Genomic DNA, 25,649 nt, shown 5'->3' with positions numbered 1-25,649 from the left:
TTTCACATGATTGAAGGATCCACCTGGATATTTGTGTAGATTGTGGGTTAAGTGTATCTATGTGTTCTCCCCATTGTTTTCATTTGACTTCATCTGACACATCACAGCTTTCGACAGCGCTTGTCACACACTTCCTTTATTGTCTTTTGAGTTCATCCATTATAAATGAAACCCAAGGAAGAGCTCAAATTTCTCAAGCCTGTATTTTTTTGTGTTAGGAAAGCCGTGTTCCAGTGTGAACACTTTTATAGTCGGCAGAGTATCTTCCTCACTTTCCCTCTGAAGCATTCGACAGAACAATCTGTAGCTTCAAGCTCAATAGCTTCTGATCAAGTTTCCTCACTTCAGGGTCAAATTTCCTAGCCTACTGCAGTGCGCGCAGGTGTTGAGATATTCTTTCATCAGCTCAGACTAACAGAAATGAGATTTGTCTCGCTGTCATATCGGTGTTTGTGTATACAGTTGTATAAAAAAGGAAGGACAGGAAAATCAATGTTCAGACTGAGCAATAATAATACTCTGATATGTAGTAAGGTTCAAAGTGCAGTGTGTCTGTGTGTGTCAATGAATGAAGGAATGAATGAATGAGCACTTTGGAATATTAGGTAACAAACTGACCACAGCATGAACTGCTATCCCCCTGAGTTTTCCACAGGCCAGTGATGGACGTTGCCACTGCACCATCGGCTATCAAACCACCGGAAATGGAGACAAATGTGTACAACAACAGTACGATGTCTGCAGAGACGGAAAAACTCGCACACAGTATGGAGACTGCTGGGACAGACACCAGTGGTCATTTCACTGTAGTCAGCAGGTTATGCATTGTGCAATCATGTCATAATCAGATGTATACAGTCAAAGTAGGGCAAAGGTTCCGCCACAAAATGACATTAGACAGGAAACTCGTGCTCAAGATATGTGACACAAGTTCAGTTTTAAACTGCAGCCTGTTTACAGAACACACTGACTAAACATATTAAGCAAGGCTAATGAGTACAAACCAGATGTCTTTGCCCTCTCTTACATGAACCTGACAATAGTTTACCTAGCACAGACTCATATTAAGTCCACTTAGCATTTAACCATTAATTACTGCATGAAACTCTAACTTCATTAGCAATGCTTTCACTGTTCTTTCTGTTTAGAAAGGAGACCACTAAAAACTGTGAGCTGATTCTTGCTCTGCCTTTTTCCTGAAGGTGTGCCATACTGCAGAGGACTACCGGGGTTTTGATGGGGAGCTGGGCCTGTGTATTTGTAGAGAGCCTCCTGGAAGAGCTGCATGTGGAGGCCTTTGCAGGAGCAGGGCAGCTGCTGAACTGAAGCTCCAGTGCGAGACCAATGGGGAAATGGGACTGGTGTGGAGCTATGACAATCAGGTGAAGAAAGGAAATTGCAGGTTCATGCACTGAAGCACAAAAACTGTGCGATAACTATATAATGTAACATTTGCACTGAAACTATCATATGATGGACAGTTTTTAGGTATAATATGCACGCATCTATGCGAAAACCTCTTTATTTCTCCAAAAGAGAAAGCTGCAGACAGTGCTGCAGTGACCTATTAATGGCAAACACACTTATTGTGTGTGTTCAGGTGTCGAGCGTCTCTGGCAGTGTGCTAGAGACAATTTTTAAACAGTGGGACTCCCAAGGGAACCTGCAGTGCAGCAGCCAGATCCAGTCATCACGTCCTGTCTACATTGTTCAAACAACAGGTGGAGACGCAGCCGCACACAATGCCTTTTATGTCCTGCACTTTATCGCTTTGCAGCTCTCCCTCTCTTTCTCTCTCTTTTTGAGAACCCTCCCCCTATCTATCTGTCTTCTTCCTGTCTGATTGCAGATGCAGGCTTCCTTGGCCGCCTCAGCGGCCTCCCAAAGGAACTTGAGCGACTGTTTCCTGACACCGCTCAACAGGATTCTCAGAGCTCAGCTGGTGTGCCATAATAAAACAATCTTTTCACATCATGAATACACAAATGAATGCATGAGCAATTTTACCCAAGTAATTGCTGCAATAATGAGGGCACTGCATTGTGGATTTTCAGGGAAACATTATGTCAGTATTAGAAACATCAGTCATGGAGACACAGAAATGGAGAGAGGAGATAAGGCTGATATTAATGGAAAAGGAAGAAGGCCAAGCATAAGTGGCGTTTTGAACCCGACAGCATGTCTCCATTTGGGTGATGTAATACTCTTCACTGTCAGCCCACGTCACTATCCCCAGTATGACATGTAAGCCGGATACTTGTTTTCATGCCCATTTTCTCCTGCCATTTCTCTGTTTGTACATTTTCTCCCAACTCGCTTATTTATGTCTTTCAGTGACAACTTGTACAACACAAACACTGACTTTGACTGGGGCGCATTCAGACAGTTAAAAGAAGAGCTGACATTGTCATGGACTCCTCCTAGCTGCTTTGCTGTGGTCTTTAGCCAGCCGGGAGTATATGTCTTTACACCGAGCAGCCATCAGCACAAACATTTGGTAACAAACTTTACAGAAATACACAGTTAAGCTCAGATGTTTAAGGACTCATCATAGTCATGGTTATTTTGGGGATTTTTAATGATTTCTTTGAACTGATTGTGAAGAGTGGGACTACCTCCAAGGTCTTCAACCTCAGATCAGCAACTAGATGGTTGAAACTTGGACAGAGTCGAGTGCTCCACTGATGACCCCAAACACACATCAGAACTGGGTTTGATATGGATAAGGCAAGCTAACATTAAGCTTCTGCAATGACCTTCCCAAAGCCCCAACCTCCACTCTATTGAACATTTGTAGAATATATTAAAAGCTTGTTCCTGACAGGAAACCAACCAGTCTAAATTAACTATTCTGCCAAGAAGAGAGGTCAAATATCCAGAGGGAAAAATGCCATATGATTGCTGTTGGCTACCAAAAGCTTCAGGTGCAATGAACCAAATAGTAGTGTGGGTATATGTACATATTTGAAGTCTTATGTTGCTTTTGACGCTGTGTGGATTAGAGATAATCCAAAAGAAATTCAAGCTTGTGCACTAGATTCTTTGTTTTTAAAGTCATTAAACATGTATGCTGTACAGTCATTTCACCCTGGAAAGGAACAGTTCAAAGAAATCATTAAAAGCCCAAATTGCCACGACATTTATGCACATGATGAGTGGATGTTAGCTTCTGACCGCAGCTGTATTCTTTAAGCATACCCCATGAAGCTAGTGTTATAAGCAGCTACACCTTGTTAGTAAATAGCTATTAGGTAATCCACGTTTGTTCCATCAAACAAGGAAATTTAAGTCTTCTTCTTCTTTTGGCTGCTCCACTTTCTCTATCCCTTACATCCTCTTCCGTCACATCAACCCTCTGCATGCCCATGTCCATCTCCATCTTGTCTCTAAGATGCTGAACTTAAGCTTTCTCTGTGATGTACTCATTTACAATCCTGTCCCTTCTAGTCACTCCCAACAAAAATCTGAGCAGCTTCACCACCTCCAGCTTGGCCTCCTGCTTCTTTGCCAGTGCCGCTGTCTCCAAAATGTGCATCATAGCAGCTCTCACTACTATCTTGTAAACTCTCTGCTGTCCTTCTGTCATAAATCCACCCTACTTGCACTCTCGTCTTTACCTCTCTTATACAATGTAATGTAGGTAGTTTAAAAACAAATCCCAATCAGTGAAGCCAAACACGATAACTTCCTTGATGTAGCAACAAGTAAATAGTAAGTTCTCTCTCTCTTTCTGCTATGCCACGATACTCTAACTACTTATTTCTCATTATTCAGTATGTACGAGTGATGCCTGCGGGTGGCCAGTGCTATGAGCCTGGCTTTTTCTTCCCTACCATCCCACGTCACGTGACCAGGTTGGGAATCAGTAGGAGACGCAACCTGTTACTCCGGCCAGACTGGCTGGTGACCGTAGGAATAATGTTTGGAGCTGTGGTCATCCTCTGTTTATGTGTGACAATGCTGGTTAGTCTACATACACAAGTATATGTGAAATATAAAAGTATCACTCTAATTGATGAGTCTGTACTATGTAGATCCTGTTTCGTGAATATGGATGGCCAGAGAAGGAGCCAATCAAAGCACGGTACCGCTCGCTGCAGCTGGCCTACCAAATGGATGACTACTCGTCAAAAGGTTCAAGGGTGATCTCACAGAGAAAGACTCATCGAAACCAACAATCGAGAACAACTCAAGGCTCCATTCAGCCAGGTGGAACATTGTAGACGTAAACACTTTGACACTTTACTCATTCGTCGAAACCCTAAAGCCCAATACATTACATAAATAACATGGTTTTCTCCACTTCAACTAATGCACCTGCAGAGTGTACACATATGGCACTTGAATGAACATGAAACGACACACTGACACATTGAGAACCCTTGTAACATCTCATGTAGCACCGGCAATGACCCTAAGGTGAAATTTCCAACCAAACACTGCTGGAAAAACCCCTCTTTACATGCCTGATTTCTCTTTGATAGTAAAATCAAAACAGCCCACATCCAATCCAATCTATTTATAGAGCCCTTATAAAAAACACAGTTTTGACAAAGTGCTTTAAAAAGCACCAAAATACCCCCCAAATCAAGGGGTAGCAACGTAACATGGGCAGACAGATCATTCCACAATAACTGAAAAAGCTTTAGGAACTGCCAGGAACAGCTTGTCCATGGACATCAGTGATCTTTAGGGAACTTATGGAGTTCCCTCAAGACCTTATTACTTCATTTAAAATGAATTCTTATGCCACAAAATGTTACATTTTCATATTAAAATACCTGTTAAAAGGGAGAAATAAGTACCTGCTACATGCTTGTAAAATGTGAAATGTTTAGCAAGGCTTCTGTGTGTCTGTAAATGAACAGTAGAGAGGATGTTGCAAAACATGCTTACGTGTTTCAAAAGATCATATAATGCTATAACCTATCAAAGTTCACCTTGAAATAAGTTGGATGAGTTTTTTATATTGTTGTAATCCTTTTCTTTGTGACGGTGTTTTTTTTTACAGCCTCCACAGACGCCTCGGAGGAGTTCTGGGATTATGAACACCAGGTGGATCTGGAGGCATTCAACAGCAACACCTTTTACAGCCTCCTGCTCAAGCAGAGCCTGTCTGTCACTACACGACTGGGACAGCTCACCACTGAGGTCTGCTGCTGTTAGTTTAAATGCCAATCAATCACAAAGCATGTCAAATGATAAACGCTTACTCTCTTGTCTCACTCACACACTCATGCTTATTCTCTCAAGAAACACACCAGACAAAAGAGTATTCTCTTTTGCACTCTTAAAATAAAAGCTGCATATTGAATATGCCTATATTATTGGTTTATGAATAGGCAATAAATAATTTAGCCCTCAGGTGTCTTTTTTTTTCTTTTTTAAAATGAAGCTTCTTTGCAGGGAAGAATACAAATGTCTGATTCAGTCTGATTGGAAAACCTAACAGCTCCCGAGTACAAACTTTCAGTAATGTCCCATTGAACAGGACATTTTGTGGAGAATTCACAGCATACATGTGCCATTCTACATCCAGCACGCTTTGGGAACCATCTCTTGCCAAAACAGAATATTTGCTGTAGTGAACATTTGGAAGAGAGAATCTTATTTTTGTGTAATTTGAGAAAGAGCAATTTGGGAATGTTTGGAAAAGTTAAGTTATTAAAAAAGCAAACAGATTTTGGTTACAGCCCTCAGGACAGCTCAGGTGTTAAAGATGTAAGTGGAGATGGAACATTTTGCACTGATGCACTTCTTGCAGCTTGCATTTCTCACTAGTGCTATTTAAATGTGTGGTTGTTGCTTTGGGCTGTCAATAGATTATCTGCTTATGACAAACACTTAATGTTTTCTTTTTGTCTCCAAAATATGTGTTCATCTAGGTAAAAGAGCTATACCAAGGAGTGCTTGGGAAACTGCAAATACTCCATCCGCATATGATCGCTGAGGAAAAGCCGGGGGAAGGTTATGCGATGTTCAGGAGGGAGATTGAACGAGAGGTGGTGCGACGAAAATCTTTGGCCTCACAGCTGAGGACACTACTTGACAGTCAGCTGAAGGTTTACATTTTATTAAGCTGCATATACATGTCAAATTATATTCAAATTTTTAACAAAAGTTTTAATAGCAAGTGTAGCATCAGTTTGAGTAAAGTATATTTAGATAGCATCGCTCAACAAGTATATACTTTCAGATGTAAAATTATTGCATTAGCAAGGTATACATGATCAAGTATGACTGGTTTTCTTCAGGTTCTGAGGCGAGAGCAGCAGGCCCAGTGGAGGATCCACAGTGTGTTCACATCTCGGCTCAGAGAGTGCACCAGACTACTGTCTAAGCTTTATAGTAACAACCAGACTTCCACTGAACTGTTCCAACAAATGTAAAGCTTTCATTTGTTCAGTTATTCAAGTACAGCCATGTGAAAAAGAAAGAGCCAGGTGTGTGTTTACTCAGTACCCCAACAGTGGAGGTCCCAACAAATTCACCCCAGGGTCTGACCAAAAAACCCAGGAGCCACATATCAGACGCTACAGACCTCAAAGTTTATGACAGCACAATTAAAATTTATAGAACTGACTGACTGTCCTTTGGACTGATGAGTCCAAAGTAGTGATGTTTGGACATAATGCTCATCACCATGTTTGGTGGAAACCAAACACAGCATATCAGCACAATCATCTGATACTAACTGTCAAGGACATGGGTGGAGGGGTGATAATTGGGCTTGTTTTGCACCAACAGGATCTAGGCAACTTGCAGTCTTTGAGTAGACTCTAGATGGTAACATAGATGGCTGAAATTGGGTAACATAACAGGACAATGATTTTCAGTGCAGCAGCAAAGGTACAAGAAATTGGATGAAAAAGAAAAGAAGGCGGTGCAGTTAGCAAATCAAAGTCCTTAGTGAAATACAAGGGTGGGACCTTAAAAGAGCTGTCCATCAATGAATACTCAATTATTAATAATCAATTTATTCAGGTTAAAAAGTGATTCTACAAACTTTTGAATTGTGGGATGTATGTCGTTTTCCACATGCATAGAGTCCTGTGAAAACGTTCTTTTTCCACATGACTGTAGTAATGGGGAACCTTAGAGTTTAAGGGTTTAAATTCCCTTGAATATTCATTTTGCTGTCTCCCATCTTCAGTTTGATCCAGAGGTTAACATCACTGGTCGATGAGATGGGAGATCTACTGTCGGCAGAGTGCCACCGTCAGGGGTCTTGGGGCTTGTTGGGCGAAGGTATAGGAGCCAAACTGTTGTGCCCTGATACTGGAACTGTCCTTACCAAAGATGACATCTTTGGTGAGTCAAAACTCTTTCATTTGTTTATCTGCGCCTATGTTTCTTAAAGAAACTACACCATCTGCTGCTTATTAGGTGAACTGCAACATGCAGACAGACTATGGCTGAGAAAAGCTGGGTTAGAATACATTATTGTGTGAATGTGTGTGTGAATGGGTGGATGACTGAATGTAGTGTAAAGTGCTTTGGGGTCCTTAGGGATTAAGTAACGCGCTATGCAAATACAGGCCATTATTAATTTGCTAAATGTTAGATGATGTATCCAATAAATACACTGTATGTTTTTGTTGTAAATCAAACATAACTGTGTAGCCACATAAGGCTGTGGATTTAAATTTACAAACAGTGTGAATGGGTTTAAATGAAAATTTTATTTAGATGATTGATCACAATAATCTCCTCTTCTGCTTAACTCCAGATCCTGATGGGTCCGTCCGTGTCTCTGGGACTGTTTATTGTGATTCAGTCACAGGCCTCATAAGGCCAAATGCTCACAGCCATGTGCTGCTGAGCAGCGGCCACACGATGGCAGTGCCGCCTAATTTCTTTGTTCATCCACACACCGGTAGAGTTCTGCCCATTGCTGGAAACGTGGCCTATGATCCTGCCAGCTCTACATTAGTTTGCACAGCTGACCATTGTACAGGTATGAATTGGCTGTGGGTTACTGAGGAGGGCAATGCTAAATAAAACAGTCAAAGAAAAAAGATTTCATGTGAACTTAGTTCAGACTTTTTTTTAAAAAAAATAAAGAGCCCAATCAATCAATCTTGTGTTTATGCTCAGAAAACACAAAACACCAATGGCAATCTTTTGTATTTTAGAGATGAATAAATCTAAACTCACCAAGAGTCATTTTTAAAACCGTGCTATTAGAATACAATTACTAAAGAAGAACAGATCATTTGTGTTAAACATGTTACAACCTGACCAAAACATGCTGTTTCTACAAATAGAAAGCCTAATACACTGGGATCCTGGTCATTTCAAGCAGCAATGAACTGAATCAAAATGAATATAACCATTTTATGCTAAAATAGCTCATGGAAAATAACTTATGACACGCATTAAAGATTTCTGAAGAAGGGCTCATATGGTTCATGAAACATGTCTGAGACCTCTGCATTAAAAAGCAATTATGTGCTGTTTTTAAATGATTCCAGATGATAACAGGAAGTGGGATAGTCCTCTCCTTCCTTTCATTCCTTACCCGACCTCCTGCCACTCAGACCAGCCTCTCCCCAGCACTCACCTCAGAGGCCTCCGACCAGGCCAGAGACTGCAGCTGGGGATTCCCATGGCAGACCCTGACAAAGGGGTCCCAGTACCTATTCTGGCAGTAACCATTCACCCCCAAACTGGGTTAGTCTACACTCTGGGAAGAATCCATGTCTGCCCTCTCACCCGCTTACCACAGCCTATACAGATTGGTTATCCTATGCTGGACTCCAGGACAGGGAACATTGTGCTCACCGTCGGGGTGAACTTGGATCCAATCACAGGTTAGAGCTGCTGGAGTTCCCGTTACACTCTAGAGTACATAATTTCAGTCAGACAAACTTGTTCTGTGTGCCTCTGTAGGAGATGTGCTGCCAGTAGGTGGAGTCCTGCTGGGTGAGCCCTTTGTTGAACCACTGAGTGGGCAGATGGTGAGAGTTGGAGGGGCAACCATACGGGCTGGACAACTAGTGCCCCATGCAGGAGGATATCAAACTTTATTAGAAAGCAAGGTGCTTAATTAGACTGATTGCTTTTGGTTGCATTCACATAATAAGTATCGATATGATAAAAAGTAACTGTTTCTATGTAACAAAACAAATGAAACAGATAATAGCAGATGTTTGATTCAAAAATAAAAACATTTTTGGAGTCAGAGTAAGATTTGTGTCTCACAGGTTCTGGCAGCATTGTTCAAAGTACTGAATGTGCTGAAGCCACTAACTGAAGAGTGGGGTTCAGATCAAAGTTTGCAACATGTGCAGTCCCAACCTGGCAGTGACAGAGGGAGTAGTCAACAAGATCATCTTCTCACTGCAGCCAAAGAGCTCCAGCAGGCCTGGGGGAGGAGTTTGCACTGTCAACTACAGCTGCAGACCAGGTTGGAGATCCTGCAGGAGTGGTCCATGGGTCTGCAGCAGGATGGAGGGACTCTGGGTGAGGAAATACTTGAATAGTTTGTTTTGGGCAGTACAAAACAGTTTTAAAAAAAAAAAATTTTTTCTTCTCTCCTTTTTTTTGTTGTTGCTTCTTTCTCTCTTGAGAAGCTCTTATCTTTCACCTTTAGGTGCTCTCTAAACTTTTAGCTTCTCTAAGTTTACTAAAAATACATTTCTCCACATGGAAAAAAAAGTTAGCATTTCAATCTCCTAATAGCTTTTCATCTTAATCTTTGCTCACCATCTTCCACAAACAGTCTGGTTGCTGAAAGGAAAAATTACGAGGTGTTGGTCTCTTACTCAGCATATTGAAATGCACTTATTACTAACTTCAGAAAATTTAATGAAGTCATTTCTCAGAGAAGAGAGATTCAGACTTGATATTGGAGCAAATATAAATGGTAAGAACGCTGAAATACACAGTTCTGTGCAGAGGCCAAGAACAACCGAAGGTTGCATAAGCATACAGTTTTACTTTTATTTCTACAACCTACACAAGAATGCAAGAACTAATAGTTACTAATTACTGATTACTTCTCCAAGAAAGTAATCCTGTTACTTTACTGATTACTTATTTCCAAAAGTAATTAATTACTTATTACTTAGTTACTTAGATTACTTAGTTTTAATTTTTAACTTTATGCACAATGCATCAAGCAAAAATTTAATTATACGCAACAGTTTTTCACCTGAAGAAATTTGTTTAACATTTAAACCTATTTTCTGCATATTCGAGCATATAAATAATGTTTTGTGTTTATACTCACTCTTTCAAATAGATGCAAGTAAAAGACAGCAAAAAATAAATAAAACCAAAGATTCCACAGCACAAAATCCTGTCACTCTTACATCTAGTTTCACCTGTTTAGCAGGAGTGTGGTGTGGTGCTGCAGCGGTCATGTCAGTGGGGGGATCTGGGGGTTTCTCTGTGAATTTCACATTCCTGTTACAGCGTGCTCGGTGCTTGCTCAGATTTGAAGTTTCCATTTTTTTCTGTAGAAAAAAGTTTTATTCCCACACAGAGTGTACATCAGACACTAATGTTTGTGTCACTTTTTACGGAGTCAAACTCAAAGTAATGTCAGTACTTCCAAGCTTTAAGCGCTGCACGGTCGTACTCTCTACCGTGCTCCATATTATCCATTGGTGATCTACACACGTTTGTTGTTGCCATGGACGTTGCACGCTTGTACGTCATTGTCATGAGACACTCTCACAAACAATCATGGTTTAGTAACGCAGTTACGCAGCCTGTTTATGAGAAAGTAACAGTAATCTAATTACTCGTTACTTGAAAAAGTAATCGGATTACAGAAACACGTTATTGTCCATTAATGATCACAAGATACTGAAAACATAAAACAATCAAAATGCTTATAATTGATGAACATGGTTAAAAAAAATCACCCAAAGTGTAAGTACTGATAAAATGTTGTCATTACTTTTGGTTTTTGTTTAGTAGTCATGGCAACCAAGTTCTGTACATTCAGGAGGCAATTAATGAGTTTTTAATTGAGGCAGGGGAAGAGGCTGTTGAAATATTTGTAGGGATGAGGAGACAAAGACATGTGAAAAGGCCTATATCTTTTAAATATAGATTTATTTCTATTTTGTATTTACTTTTGAAAGTTGATGTAAATAGTAGGGGTGAACGATACACAAAATTCACGGTTGGGTTCGGTTCGATACTTTGGTGTCACGGTTCGATATTTTTTCGATACAAAAAAAATGTTCATGCCTTTTTAATTTGTCATTTATTAAAATTATAAATATATATTTTAACTCAAAAGTACAGTTTTTAAATTTAACCCTAACCCTTGTGCGTGTTTTTTATTTTGACAGCGAATGCGCACCTGCGGACCACTTATGTGCAGCCCCGGTTATATAGCTCATCATATCGCAGCCACAGAAATTCTTTTGTCCATGAAACCATAAAGCTGCACTTTCTTTTTGCCTTATAGTCTGATTTGTCATAACTTTTCCGTTTTGTGGTAAGCTTTTCTTTGGCTGTCACTTCTTCACCCTGACCTGTCTTATTTGGCTCAGCAGAACTAATATATATCCTGCTGCTTTTACACACGCACTCACATAAGCTCAGCGATTCTCTGCGCGATCAACCTCTCACATGTTTAAGCTGCGGGAGATTTCACTTGTCATGTTTGCATAGTAAGCTAACGATTGATAAGACGATGTCAGAGGAATTGGTGCACAAATTATTGTCACTCACCAATCAGTAATGTCGCTCTCTATACACAGTTTGCGCGATTGCAAAGTGAAAGCAAAAAACAAGCGCCAATTCAAACGCGATTTCAATATGTCACATATTGACAGTGGCTCACCGATGCCAATGACATAATTACCCAGCTACATTTCCGAAAGAATGCAAAAGCATTGACATATATTTTTCCTTCCTACGATAGCCCGACGGGCAGGGCAGAGATAGATTTTGGTAGCCCGACTGGAAAAATCGCTAGCCCCAGGACGTCGGGCTAGCGATATTGCGAGCCCTGTATCTGATTGAGGAATCACTCATCTTTGGAAAAGAGAGTTTATTACAGAGAAATGGCTCTTTCCAAAATAAAAGCTATACTATACGCTTCTTCTGGGGTATATTCTCAGCAGCATATTAAACATATCAGGTCCCCTTAAGGAGAATCATGTGCTAACGGCTGTCTAAATGACTCGGGTAAAGTTTGTAGCATGCATGCTTGTTGTTTTTGTCTGCTTCCACTTGTCTTTGCACTAGGATGATGTCGGCGTAAATGTGCAGTCATATTCATTTTGTTCCCACTAGTGCTGTCAGCGTAAATCTCGTTGAAATGACCTTAACGCCACAACACGGCAAATCTCCGTTAACGAGCTACCGCGGATCGCCCCGTGCATGGGGCTGGACGGCCAACACGTTAACGAGCTAACTGCGCTAACACACCAGTTCCCACCCATGTAATTGAGCATTGCGTGGCACATCCAACATACTGTTTTACTTTAGTCCATGACGCGCTTACCTTCAGGGTCATACGTCACATGAAAACCAAAATAATTCCAAACGCCAGATCTGAATGAGGGTGGGGGAGGTTCAATTTGCCATGTTGCAAGGAGAGCTTAACTTCTGTCTCGCTAGCTTGCCCTGCGCTCTTCCTTCTGACGATGCTGTCTGTGTTGAGCGCTCAGTGGATCTGCGCTCGACAGTGCAGCCTAGGCGGAGTAGTCGAACGCAGATTCACTGAGCGCTCAACACAGACAGCATTGTCAGAAGGAAAGTTGATAAAATAAATTACAAATTTTGTATTGTTCGATACATATGCGTACCGAACCGAAAGCACTGTATCGAATGGTTCAATATCGATACGAATATCGTTGCACCCCTAGTAAATAACTTAAGTTACAATCAAAGCAATACCTATGTTTGTTTGTAGGGGGCTTAATGTGATCCATCAGGGAGTCAGCAAAACACAGGATTTATTTCCTGATATAATTAAGCTGCAGAAAATTTCTGAGACATTCTGTTTTTGATATAATCTTGTGAGTCATTTAGTGATCTCAGCATGCTAAGGTCACAGGCTTTAACACCCAGCTGCACCAGAGTATCGTTAGCGTAGCAGTGCAGAGAAATACCTCATAATTGCATGTCAGGGGAAAATGAAACTGAGAGATAAAGTGGGAGCAAATACAAAGAAGATTTACATAAACTGTAAATGTGAAAACAAGTCAAAGTATATTTAGGCTCCACAGCTTGGATTTCCCCAAGTGTGCAAAATGAAACTCATGAGCTAACCTACTTTTAAGACTGAGGTCAAAATCACCAAAGCAGAAAAGTGTTGCACATTAGTAGAAGTAGAACACAGAGACATGCAAAGCCTAATGTATTTACTGCAAAAATCAATGGTGTGGATATTAATTGGCACCATTAACAGGGAACTGTTGATTTTAAAGGTATCATCATAATAGTGTATTCATACTTAAAATGCATGAGAGTATAGTTCGGAACTTTGATAATCATAGAAGTAAAAGTGTCCAAAAAAATAATACAAAAAATAACATAGTAGTTTTTTTTTTCAATTTGTTACCAGTAATTTGTAATGGAGTAGAATTGAATCTTGACAAAACAACAGTAAGAAAGAAGGTTTCTTTGATTTATTAATTAGGAAAAACTTGAATTCTGATAACCCTTTGTCCCACCAGGGGTTAATGTCACACAGGCAATACAGTTCACATGGTCACACTTTTTCTTCTGTGACAAATTACTTCATATAACTGTGAACTGTTGTTAGTGGTGTGAATCATCCCTACCATCATGTCACAAATATGAACTAATGGTGGTGGTGTGAATCATAGGTTTGCAAGGTGTGGGGTGCCTGAGTCACACTCAATTCCAAATTATAGATGCATAAAATGAATCTTGTTCAACCCATGTTTATTTTTGCACAGCCCATTGTGATACACACCCCTCAAAGTCCATGCTTTCGAAAACAGGAAGATGTAGCCATTTTATTTATCGTATTGCACATGGGAATATGCACACCATTTGATTTGCTTTTTGGGTGTTTCTATAAAAAGTGAGTAAATATCTACTGCTGCTGAAAACAAAGGAGAAACATTTCATGGGTAATTTGTCTGTCCATGTCTGTTTTCAAAGTTTAAATTAGGCTTTGGAAGTGAAGAAGAGCTCCAGGACAATGACACTTACTAAGTTAAAGTTGTTTTTTTTTTTTTTACACGACCTTTATATATCACAAGGAGCCTGTCTCAAAAAAAAACAAACAAACAAATAAATAAATAGATAAATAAAACAAAGCAGATATTGCACACACACACACACACACACACACACACACACACACACACACACACACACATATATATATATATATATATATATATATATATATAAATAAAACACAAATCATTTGCTAAGGACTGAGTACATCTTTCAGTTATTGGCTCCTCGTTAGTGGAACAACGTTAATGACCCATAAAATTTGAAGCGTAATATGGCTTTTGGAAATGAGTCATCATGCCTCACTTTTTTCATATGACCTTTTTCCGACACCGAAAGCAACCTGAATTAAAAAACCTTGACCTAAAAAAACTTATGAAAAAGTGTTTTGGTGATATCGTTCATGTGATGATTATTAGAGAACGGTTAGAATCAAACATAACAGATTTTTCACAATTTGAGAAATGAAAGTGACTGTTAGTTTAATGGCCAGTGTCTGTTTGTTTTTTTTTTAACTGGAAATTAAGAGACATTTAACTTTTTACAGCAGACAGGCAAACCTCTAGTTAACCTAAGTAATGTTAAACCTCTAAGCTAAATTTGGCTGCTGCGCCGAGAAGTATGCTTGACCTTTTGTTGCCATTGGTTATGTAAAAGAAACATATTACCTTGGCTGCAGATAAAGCATATTTATAATTCAGTATGCACAAGACCCAGAAATAATCCAGTTTTGATTTACATAGTTTGCATTGCAGTCTCCTGCAGGCATGGAAACGTGTTTCTCCAGTAGTACAAAGTAATTAGAAATAGCTGATTGGTAACCAGAGAGAGCGTTAGGCCAAAAACCAAAAGGCAGCCTTTGTGAGGGAGTTAAACAGTTTCCTGCACAATAGGAAACTACACGTATTAAGAAATCCCAGAAAGGCTTTGCATAGAGTTTTGACGTTTACATGTTAATCTTTGAATTCAGATGTTTTTCAGTCCCACACTCACAGCTCCATAAAATGAAGCACCTACAAAAATGCTAATAAAAGAATGGGATTTTATAAAGAGTTCACTGAATTTGAGTAGTTTACATTAACGGGTTGCAACAAGACATTTCTTCCCCCCTAGACATGACAAACTGTAAGTGGCATTAGTGTACCACAACCACAACAACACAGTCATGAAGAGTCAGACCATGTCAACTTACAGAACGAGGTCTTTAAGTGGTGAGCTACTTACTGCTCGCTCAATAACTGCACAGCGCCAAACCTTCTCTGACATTAACATCAGCACAGAAACTGTGCACTGGGAACTTTATGGCATGGATTTCAATATCGATAAATAGTTGTGGTCAGAAGTTTATATAAACTTTCGAATAACATGGTACTTAGGCATTTTTAATTAATTTTTTCAATTTTTCCTTTTCCACAGTGGAACTATTATACAGCATACATTTTTAATAACTTTAAAAACCAAGAATTGGCCTTTGACATCCACACATTGTCAAAAATGTATTCAGGCTCAAATATATACATATTCCCTCGTGTTTCAACCACCTAGCTGTTGATTTAAGGTGAAGTTAAAGAATTTGAAGTAACCATCCTTCAATATTTCATCCACTTTGCGCAATGTACCAGTACCACTGGCAGCAAAACAACCCCACAGCATGATGCTACCACCACTGTGACTGACTGGAAACAGTTATGCTGGTGTCCCAGAAGTTTCCAGTTCATGGCTGAGTTTGGTTGAGCTTTTGTGGTTCCTGAACAAACCAATTTCCTCTGGGTGGAGCTGTTTTATTTCCTCTTATGTACAATTGTTTGTGTCTACAGTTGTTGAAGTCTTGGAATCTACAGCTGCTGTAGATATAAACTGTAGATTTATATACAGTTTTTTTGTAGATCTTCAGTGAGTTACTTTGACTTTCCCATTGTAGTTGCCACAACTGCAGTGTTTGACCTTTTTTCCTTGATAATCATTAAGGTGATTAGGTTCACTTCTCATGATGTTTAACATGTTTTGTAAGATGTTTCGAGAAATCATGATCATGTTTCATTTAAAAAAGGTTTTGTCTGCATTTATGTGTAATGAATGTAAAAATTCATTCTTTTTAACACTGGTTAAAAAGCCTTGATAGAAATATGTTAGTTGACAGAACTTGAATGATTGCATTTGTTTCTTCTTCTATAACACGCTTCTGTTTTGTTCATACCAGGAGAGATGCCTCTGCCAGGTTCAGATATATGTGTACCGGCTTTGCTAGGGGTGGAGTATCCTGATCCTTTAGGATCTGGCCTTAGTGTACCGATCCTGGGATTTCAGATTGACCTTGTTTCTGGGAAAACAATACCACTGGCAGGGACCATGGAGGACCCAAATGGAAAAGGTATTGTGAAAACATGCTTTTGATATATAGTATAAAACCTAATCTTGTCTAATTGGCTTTTCACTAGCTAGGACCGCATCCTAATTTAGATTTGATAGCATGTCTAGGAGATAATGGCAGGTGGCGTGAGTATGAACTGAGGCTGGAGTTTGGGGAAGGCTTCAGAGGAGACTGGCAGCAGCTCCCGGGCCTGGCGGCAATTAAATTCAGTTAAACATTACAGAATTGTGGAAGTTCTGCTTACTGATGCTGTTATACTTCACAGGACTGGTGGCGATCCGTTATGGATCTCAGACTGTTGACCCAGTGACAGGGCTGTTGGCCCCAGTCGTCGGGGCAAGGCTGGATGCATCTAGAAAAAATGTTGTGCCAGTTACATCTTCCTACTGGTTAATGATTAGAGAGCAAACTGACAGTGTGCAGGTAACAGATAGATGTTTTCACAAATGCCCCCCTCTTCTGATGTGATATCTGATATGATATATATATTTTTGTTTCTTCCTGCCAGGTGGAGGCACTTCAAAGAGAGGTGTGTGTGCGAAACGGTTACTGGCAGCAGCAGAGGCAGCGGGAGGAAGATATTCTAACTGATCTGGACTCGACTCTGTCCCAGTGTTTCTTTAGAGTCACAGACGTAAACTCTTATCAGGTCAGCAGGAGCGGTTTCCTTTCTGGTTCTAAATATCTTATAGAGCCTTAACTCGAAGTATAGGGGCGACCGTGGCTCAGGGGGTTGGGAAGCGCATCTGTAACCAGAAGGTCGCCGGTTCGATCCCCGGGCTCTCTGTCCTGGTCGTTGTGTCCTTGGGCAAGACACTTTAGCCTACTGCCTACATGGTGTTGGCCAGAGGGGCTGATGGTGTGAAATGGCAGCCTCGCCTCTGTCAGTCTGCCCCAGGGCAGCTGTGGCTACAACCGTAGCTGCCTCCACCAGTGTGTGAATGTGAGAGTGACTGAATAGTGACATTGTAAAGCGCTTTGGGTGCCTTGAAAAGCGCTATATAAATCCAATCCATTATTATTATAGAGCAAGAAATTCAAAGGGGTTGAGCTGTTTTAACATTTACAAATAATGCAAATGAATCGGGAGCAAACACTGGAAAATAAAGTTTTCAATTTCTTTATTGCACTGCAAGTGAAAATGTTGTTCCTCCTCAATGTTCCTCTACATGAAGATATGAAAGTGTGTGTCTGTTCTCTGCACCTTAGAATGGGGATATGTTCATGCATTTGGCTTTTTAGTGTCATTGTGCAAATATGTGCATCTTTTTCTCATTCACAGTGTCTGTACTCTGTTTCAGGCCCAGTGGTCTGGGAAGCAGCTGAGGGAAGCAGCCATGGAGCTGCAGGATTCAGCACAGACAGAGGCCCAGAGGAGAGCAGCTCAGCACTCCCGCTTGGCTCTGATCCTGCCTCCACTTGTTCTGCACATCCTCACGTTAGGTCAGTTATTTGGCAAGCTGGTAGGAGTGAATGAAAGCACGAAGGAAATTATAGTCATGACCTGCAGTGCACTTATATTCATAGCTTTCCAAAGGAGAGTGGTTTCTTGCCAGTGTCTCACAGCACACTAATTAATTAAAATATTATTTTTCTTTTTATTTGGTTTGGCAGGCATTTAAGCTTATGTTTCTCCATCTGTGGGAACAGGTGACGAGGAGGAATGGGATCAGCAGTGTGTTTGGCATTCAGAGCTCCTCTCTGGCCTTGATAAATTGGACATGTATATGGATCAGCTGCAGGAGGAACAGGAAAAATGGATGGCACAGGCAGGAGATTGGTCAACAAACATTCATGCTACAGTAAGAACAGTTGCTTTATGGTTTATTGCTATCACTTCAGCTGTGTAAATGAGTGACACCGTTAGGCCACTTCCTCTTTTATGCCAGCAGTAAAAAATGTATGGTATAGAGAGGTTTGGAACGTCTTGTAGTTAAACTTTAACGCCAGCTCTTTGCTGTGAAAAGCACTCTCTAACACTGTAAATAACAAGGCTGTCATTATTTTTCCTGCAGGACAGAGAGCTGGGACAGAGAGAGCTGGTGGAGCAGTGTTGTTCCAGACAGACTGAATTGGAGGCCACTCTTAATCCACTTCACTTTGTCAGACACCTTTCGCTGCTCCGTGCAGACACTGCTCAGGTGAATAAAGAACACTGAATATAAATAAACCCCTTAAAAGAAATAAAAATAGCAGAAAACAGAACAGATATTTTTATCTTTTATTTTGCTCTCTGTTTTGTTTGAACCTTTAGTAAACAGCCAAAGTGAGGTGAAAGCAAGCTTAATCTCATCACCATCAAAGTTATGGCTTTGCTGGTAGAGTTTGCAACTCATAAACTTTCAAATCAATTCTGATAAATCTTTGATAAAACTTTGTAGGAGTGTATAGTGGGGTCATTTTAACAATCCTTCTAGGTCTTCAAGGTAAACTAGAAGGTAAAAGTAAGACAGTGAGGTGCCTTGGTTTAAGATTGGACTCTTGTTGTATAAATGCTTGGATTGCGTAACAGTTATCTTTTTCTGCTCGACTGTCTAGGCTGTACTGTGTGGGAAGTTTTGGTTCAAGGAATATGGCCTGGTGCAGTACAGTGGATACCAACCGAATGTGAAGATCATGGGTTTGCTTCAGCAGAAGGCTTTGCCTCTGCTCGAGAGACTGAACCAGCTCCTTGAAGAAAAACAGCCAGCTGGATTCTCCTCCAACACATGCAATCAGCACATCTCTGGTACATAATATATACTACAGATTGCCCTGAAGAAAGCACAGTTTCCAGTTAAATAAAGGCAATTTTTGGCTTTTCTCCATGCCATTGGATGTGCCAGCTTAAGATGTTTGTATATAAAGTCTTTGCATAAAACAGAAAAACCATCCATGCACTCACAAATATATGAGTTAAGTACTGGGCCCCAAAAAAATATAAGGACACAAAAAAGCATACTGCAGAACTCAACTTATCAACTTATTTCCTGTATCTTAGCAGTGCGTGACATTTTGAGCACACCTGCTTTTCATCATCTTAAATCAGGGATCTTAAATCACCTGTGACTGGTCACATGACCACAACCCAAGACAATCAATCATGACAATCTCCAGAGCTCATGTTTATTTTAACTCCCACATTTTAAAAATGTTCTACAAAACAACAGAGGCCTTTGAGACAGCCTTATTTCTCTGTAGTACGTTGAACTTAACAAGCAATGAAATCAACATTTTATGTTAATAACAATAATAACAAATAATATTTCTGCATTTCAAACACTCAAGGACATTTCCAAGACATAAAAATTGACACCTTTAATAATAACACAGCAAAAGTTAAAAATAAAACAATCGTACCGTGGGACTAGACCAAACTAGATGATATAAAGTACAGTTAGGCCGATGGGGTTCTTTTTTCGACAGTGTAATAGTTTTTGTAATTTTGCCTTGCCAATTTTGAATTGAATAATTATTTTATTACTTTATTATTACTTTTGATTGGAAAACTAAATATTAAATATATTTATATAAAAGTTTTAAATATCAGTTTTTAATACTTGAATACTTGATGAAAGTCTTCTGCTCTGTATTTGCATCTCTTAACGGTAGAATTTGATACTGATACATCTACCTCCTGCTACATATCGCTGTTTGACCTGTTTTTTTAATAACCATGGAAATAATTCTCTCATCATTCACTTTAGTTGTCTTTTGTTGGGGTTCTGGCCTTTTGGTGTTGCTGAGCTGACCAGTGTGTTCTTTTTTTCTAAATAATGTACCAGATTATTGATTTGGGCACTCTTAAAGTTTTTACTGCCTCTGTGAGAATTTCTTTTGTTTTTTTTAGTTTCTTCTCTAATGCTGGTCCCCTTGCATCATCTGTTTGGAACCGAGAGTTAGGGAATAGCAGGCCTCACATGACCTGGAGTGGGGTGGGGGCAAGCCATGTACAAAAATTGCTTTAATTCTTAAATAACTAAAACTATACTTTTGTTAATCCTGATCCTTTAGTTTAAAAATCCTCTGTGATGGCGTACAGTGGGAAAATTATGAAAGCTGTGTCATAATTCAAAAATGTACAGACTTCTAAAGTTAGATTTTTAATGTTTTAGGTTTGTCAACAAAGCAGGCATATGGTTTGGAGAGTGCATCTAGAGTCTGGACAGCCTCCGTGCCTGTCGTGAAAGGTATGTGCCATATGAGTGTATATGTAGAAATAATGCATATAAGCATACAAATATGTTCAATATGCCAAAAAGCACATTAAAGCATTTAAAGCAGTGAAACAAATGTACCTGCTGGCTAAGTCTCGGAGTAATCTTTGCCCCAAAACACTAAGATAATAAAATGTGTATTGAGCAAACAACATATTGTGTAGGTCACTTGTCATGGTTTCCCCTTCGATTTTGTATTTATTTTATTTAATTTTTTATTTTAAGCCTATGTATATGGTATGGATGTCATGAGATGCTGTGCAGCAGGTAGGAGTTGGACCAAAACGCAAGACTCGAAACTAAATACATGAAAACAAAACCTAAAACTGGAAACTGAGAACAAGGAACTAGGAACAAAAACAAGAACCAGGACAAGGAGCTAGGGAGAAAGCTTGAAAACACAAGGAACAATGGAGAACACACAGCAATGTGGGAGGGTGTGACAGCAGAGAAAGACAAAAGACTAACCCTAACTGAATACACTGAACAAGGAACTATCAAAACAAAACAGGAAACATGAGACACACACAATAAGACACAGAACAGAACAGAGGGCGCGAGAGACAAACATGGGTCATTCTATTTAAACATATTATGTCCAGGGTTAGGAACGATACACAACCCCCCCGATGCTTTCATAGCAATACCATACAATGCATGAGGAAAAACAACTAATTAAAACCTAAGGAGTTTTAAAGAAGAGAACAAATAGTCTTAATTCCTGTGACTGTATTTGATTGCTGTGTCCAAATATTAACTTGGGGTATTTCTATGAAGCAAGTTTAGTTTACCAGATCCTTATCAGGCGTCCCTTACCCGAACATCAGCAATGTGTTCACACAAAGGTGAAGTCAACTGAGGGTTTATCAGTAATTTTTGTGGCCTTTTCATCTTCGCTAATAATATTCTTGCTTTTTTAGTCAGGATTTCATTTTTGCTTTCTTTCACACCCTGAGATAATGTGCAAGCAACTTGCATATTAAACCTCTGCAGCGTAAATACATGGTTTAACACGTTTCTTTGTGCGTTCTCAAAGGAATCTCAACCCAGTCTTTCAGGGAGACTGGGAACATTGCTCAATCTCAGGACACCGGGCTACAAGCCAGCTCGGCAGTGACACACAACTCGCAGAGACAAACTGGATCTTCTGGCATTCACTCCCAGGGTGAGACAGAGCACACATACTGATCTCATACTACACAGATCAGAGAATGCTAACAACTTCCTTTTAAAATTTTCAGTCAGAAGGTGAATTAAAAATAGTCACAAAATAATAACAATTATGTTTTAATTTACTCATACAGAGAGCCAGCATATGAAAGAATCCACTCAGTCGACACACATCACTGTTCCCAAAGTTCCAGGTATTTATGATATGATGCCATAATAGGACAGTTTAAATGTTCAAGGGATAAGACATACCAACTGTCATCCATTCTTTGTTTCTTAGAGGAGGAGTGGACAAGGCTGCTGGAGCTCTCTCCTCTGTTCCAGCTGTTGAAGGGTGTGGAGCTGCAGCTAAAGGGTTGGGCCTCCAAGGCAGGGCTTCTTGCAGGAGAGCTAGCGAGTAAGTTGGAAAGATTTGAGTTTTTTGTTTCGATTACAGTCACCAACTGTATGCAGCAGCTCACATTAGGACACTTTTAGATAGCATAATCATTAACTGTAATTTATAGACATTCAAGCATTGAAGAGATGAAAGCTAATCTTTAACTGACCTGATTTTAATCAGAAAGGTAAACTCTATAAATGAAGTTTTTATGCATGTGTGCGTGGCTCAGGTGGTAGCTAGATATTTTTAGATGAATCAACCATCATGTTTGAAGAATAAGATGTGCAGATCATTTGGATCATTGCTGTGCATCTAGCTAGTGTGTCACATATTTTATCTAAAATGTTACAGATAATGTGACTCGGGTAGGTTGATATTAAACAGTTGATAGGATTTCATCAATGCCCACATGTGTTTTAGTTGCTGTTTAATGGAGCCCAGGTGGGAGAGATTTTCTCCATATGTTAGTGTGTTTGGCTTCTAGGACAACACCATTTAATTAAGAAACTGCCATCAGACCTCTTTTGCAGAAACATTGTGACATCAAAATTGATATTGTTATAACTATAAAGAAACTCTAAACAATTTTATTATTCTATAACCTTTTATTTAAGATCATAAAACAAAGCTTGTTGTATTTACATCAAGGTTAGCTAGCTGTTAGCTAACAACAGCTGTGTTTCTGTGGAAAAGCTTGGGTTGTTCTATCAAGTTGATAATCACCTTCATGTAACTGACAGATAACAGAAGTATATCATGGATATCAAACTCGGTTCATAGTGCAGCGCCTAGCTGAGCTTCTTTACTATGGTGCCAGTCAACAGATGGCATTGCATGATAACATCCTAAAGAGGATCTGAGACTTAGAACTGCGAAGTACAGGAGTGCATTACAGGAGGACAGGCAAAGACAAAAGAAGATCACAGACTGTAGTACAATAAGTACATTTAGTGAATAATAACATACATTAGGTAAAATGGATCACAGGACTATACTAGAAGAAGGAAGTGTATTTGCTAATACCAGAAGGGACATGCGCATGGCGATGCTTGACACACACATACCTACATAAAGTCAAGTGCAACCCAAAGTAACCATTGAGGTACAAATGGAGGTTACCACATAAGCACAGCTATGTGCGTTAGTACCAGCTTACAATACTTATTTCTGAAAAGGCAGTATCTCTATCCTAACCACTGTGACAAGCTGCTGATGTGTGTGTTATTGGTTAGGAGGAGGGGTGGTCGGTATGCGCATTTGTAAAAGACACTATAGTACTTATTTCTGAAAACAAATGATCATAAATACTACGTCAAGATCTGTTTGTGTATGTGGGCTTGGAAGAAATATAGCGTGAGAAAAGGCAATGGGTGCGAACTCAAAGAGGCAGGTGTGAAAACATCTGCATACAAGAATAGGTAGCTGCAGGCCCCTCTGTACTGACAACAGGAAATGGCACTGCCACCAAGATCAGACAAGTGGATTTTAAAGAAAGGAGGACAGGAAATGCAAAAAGAGAGATGATGACGACATTACATCACCTATCGGGTTCTGTAAGGACAACTATATGTTTCCAGCATTATGTTATAATAAATATGTGTTTAAGTTTCTAAGTTCATTACTTAAACAGTGTTTTGTGATTGATAATATTGTACTTTCTGCTCGCCTACATTTTTAAGTTTTTGTTACTGGCTGTGTTGCAATTTAGATTATTAATTTTGAATATAAATCAGATAATAAGTCTGTTAGAATCCTCTGGATTTAAACATGCATTTGATTATAATATAATATAATATAATATAATATAATATAATATAATATAATATAATATAATATAATATAATATAATATAATATAATTGGAAATAGGTAGTTCTACACAATGATCATTTTTATATTGTTTTGATGTTCGTTGTATATTCAAGGAATAAATAATATTTAAAACAGTAATTAGTTATATCGGTGGACAGTTATATGAAAAAAGTAAAATTCATTCTTACACTCTGTTTTTGCTGTCATGTGTTTAAAAACTAGCTGCCATGGTTTAGGTTTTAAATGTTGTATCTGAAGAAACCACAACGTTTCAGTAGAAATGTTTGGCTATGATGCACAGCACTGTGTTTGATGAAAACCAAACACAGGTGGTGGGAGTATGATTCGTGCTCATATTGTGCTCAGAAGACTTGGGTTTCTTGCAGTCGCTAAGTCGACCATGATCTCTGTATACTGTGTACTGTTGTTTTCGTTACTCATAAAAGATAAAGTATTACACATGAGCATTGCCAGACCCTACAATATGAACTTCTGCAGGCCACGAATGAATTTCTCTGACCAAATGATTAGAAACAGACTTCATGAGGATGCCCTGAGGGTCCTGTTGTCCCAGTGTTCACAGTCCTGCACCGTGGACCTTGACTGGCATTTGCAATACAATAGCTGAATTGGCAGGGCACCAAGAAAGACCCGGAGCATGAAGACAGACATGAGAGGCCGTGGAGAACGTTATGCTGCTTGTACCCCCACTTGCACCCTAGTCTAAATCCAATACAAGACCTCTGGGAGATTATGTTTCAGTTCGTGTGATGCTATCATGTTGCACCTTAGACTGCCCAGAGGCTTTGTAATGCCGTAGGCCAGATCTGGTAGGAAATAACCCAGGACACCTTATAAGGAGCATGCCCTCATGTTGTCAGCCATGCATACAAACACATGGGGGCCATCCAAACTTATGAGTAGCTTCAATGAAATTTCGACAAAATGGACTCACTTACTGCATCATTTTTCACTCTGACTTTTGTTGTATCAGAATCAGAATCTTTAGTGTTGTTACATCAAGAAAACACGGAACCATGAAACTGAGGTGCAATTCTCTCTTTGAGAAAAAAGAATAAAATTATTGACACTTTCGTCTTTCACAAAAACTGATTTATCCATTCTGGAGCAAATTCAAGAGAGAAGGGCTGCAATTCTTATGCTGCATTGAGCTGCTACACTTCCACCCACACAATGGCAGCAGACAGCACATAACCACAGCAAGTGGAAGGGTGTTATAAGGAAGACACAGAGGACTGGAAGAGTGGGCTTTGACTTTAAGGCATAGAAAGTATTTTGAATCCTGATGGCAGCTTGATGGAGACAGCCACATGATGACAGACTCTGTTTCAAAATAACCGATGTAACATTTTTTTGAATTATCCTTCTCCATGACCTCTTGTTTGTGTTTCGAGAGAGTAGCGTGGGGGGCAGAGTAGGCTCCTCATGTAGAGAGAATTACCGGCCTTCCACGTGTGCTTCCCCACTTTAAAGAAAAATGTAAAATCTTTCACAATTCAAACTTTGACTCTGTT

At 39.6% G+C, this 25,649-nt stretch overlaps 1 protein-coding gene across 2 annotated transcripts in view; it reads left to right on the top strand.

The window, feature by feature from the left end:
* Window positions 1–308: 308 nt before the first annotated feature.
* Window positions 309–25,649, top strand: part of LOC146559708 (uncharacterized) — a 32,005-nt gene continuing 6,664 nt past the window's right edge. The window contains exons 1-27 of one of the 2 annotated variants that reach the window (XM_085243409.1): window positions 309–765; window positions 1,203–1,382; window positions 1,601–1,721; window positions 1,850–1,942; window positions 2,055–2,244; window positions 2,335–2,497; window positions 3,775–3,963; window positions 4,035–4,209; window positions 5,012–5,151; window positions 5,886–6,062; window positions 6,255–6,385; window positions 7,154–7,311; window positions 7,730–7,957; window positions 8,475–8,813; window positions 8,893–9,041; window positions 9,207–9,465; window positions 16,385–16,555; window positions 16,821–16,978; window positions 17,064–17,204; window positions 17,857–17,998; window positions 18,206–18,357; window positions 18,571–18,696; window positions 19,094–19,283; window positions 20,650–20,724; window positions 21,788–21,916; window positions 22,056–22,115; window positions 22,202–22,318. In XM_085243409.1, the coding sequence (XP_085099535.1) occupies window positions 715–765; window positions 1,203–1,382; window positions 1,601–1,721; window positions 1,850–1,942; window positions 2,055–2,244; window positions 2,335–2,497; window positions 3,775–3,963; window positions 4,035–4,209; window positions 5,012–5,151; window positions 5,886–6,062; window positions 6,255–6,385; window positions 7,154–7,311; window positions 7,730–7,957; window positions 8,475–8,813; window positions 8,893–9,041; window positions 9,207–9,465; window positions 16,385–16,555; window positions 16,821–16,978; window positions 17,064–17,204; window positions 17,857–17,998; window positions 18,206–18,357; window positions 18,571–18,696; window positions 19,094–19,283; window positions 20,650–20,724; window positions 21,788–21,916; window positions 22,056–22,115; window positions 22,202–22,318 (4,204 nt within the window). In that variant the 5' untranslated portion in view covers window positions 309–714. Of the gene's footprint in view, window positions 766–1,202; window positions 1,383–1,600; window positions 1,722–1,849; window positions 1,943–2,054; window positions 2,245–2,334; window positions 2,498–3,774; window positions 3,964–4,034; window positions 4,210–5,011; window positions 5,152–5,885; window positions 6,063–6,254; window positions 6,386–7,153; window positions 7,312–7,729; window positions 7,958–8,474; window positions 8,814–8,892; window positions 9,042–9,206; window positions 9,466–16,384; window positions 16,556–16,820; window positions 16,979–17,063; window positions 17,205–17,856; window positions 17,999–18,205; window positions 18,358–18,570; window positions 18,697–19,093; window positions 19,284–20,649; window positions 20,725–21,787; window positions 21,917–22,055; window positions 22,116–22,201; window positions 22,319–25,649 lie in introns of those variants that run through there. The other variant, XM_085243408.1, reaches the window with a different exon arrangement.

This window comes from Mchenga conophoros, linkage group LG14 (genome assembly GCF_057382185.1).
Source record: "Mchenga conophoros isolate Kocher_MC1m ecotype Shallow Benthic linkage group LG14, M_conophoros_male_GT1.1, whole genome shotgun sequence".
NCBI classification, from domain to species: domain Eukaryota; kingdom Metazoa; phylum Chordata; class Actinopteri; order Cichliformes; family Cichlidae; genus Mchenga; species Mchenga conophoros.
The sequence above is the reverse complement of the archived record's forward strand: the minus strand, read 5'-3'. Positions and strand labels throughout refer to the sequence as shown.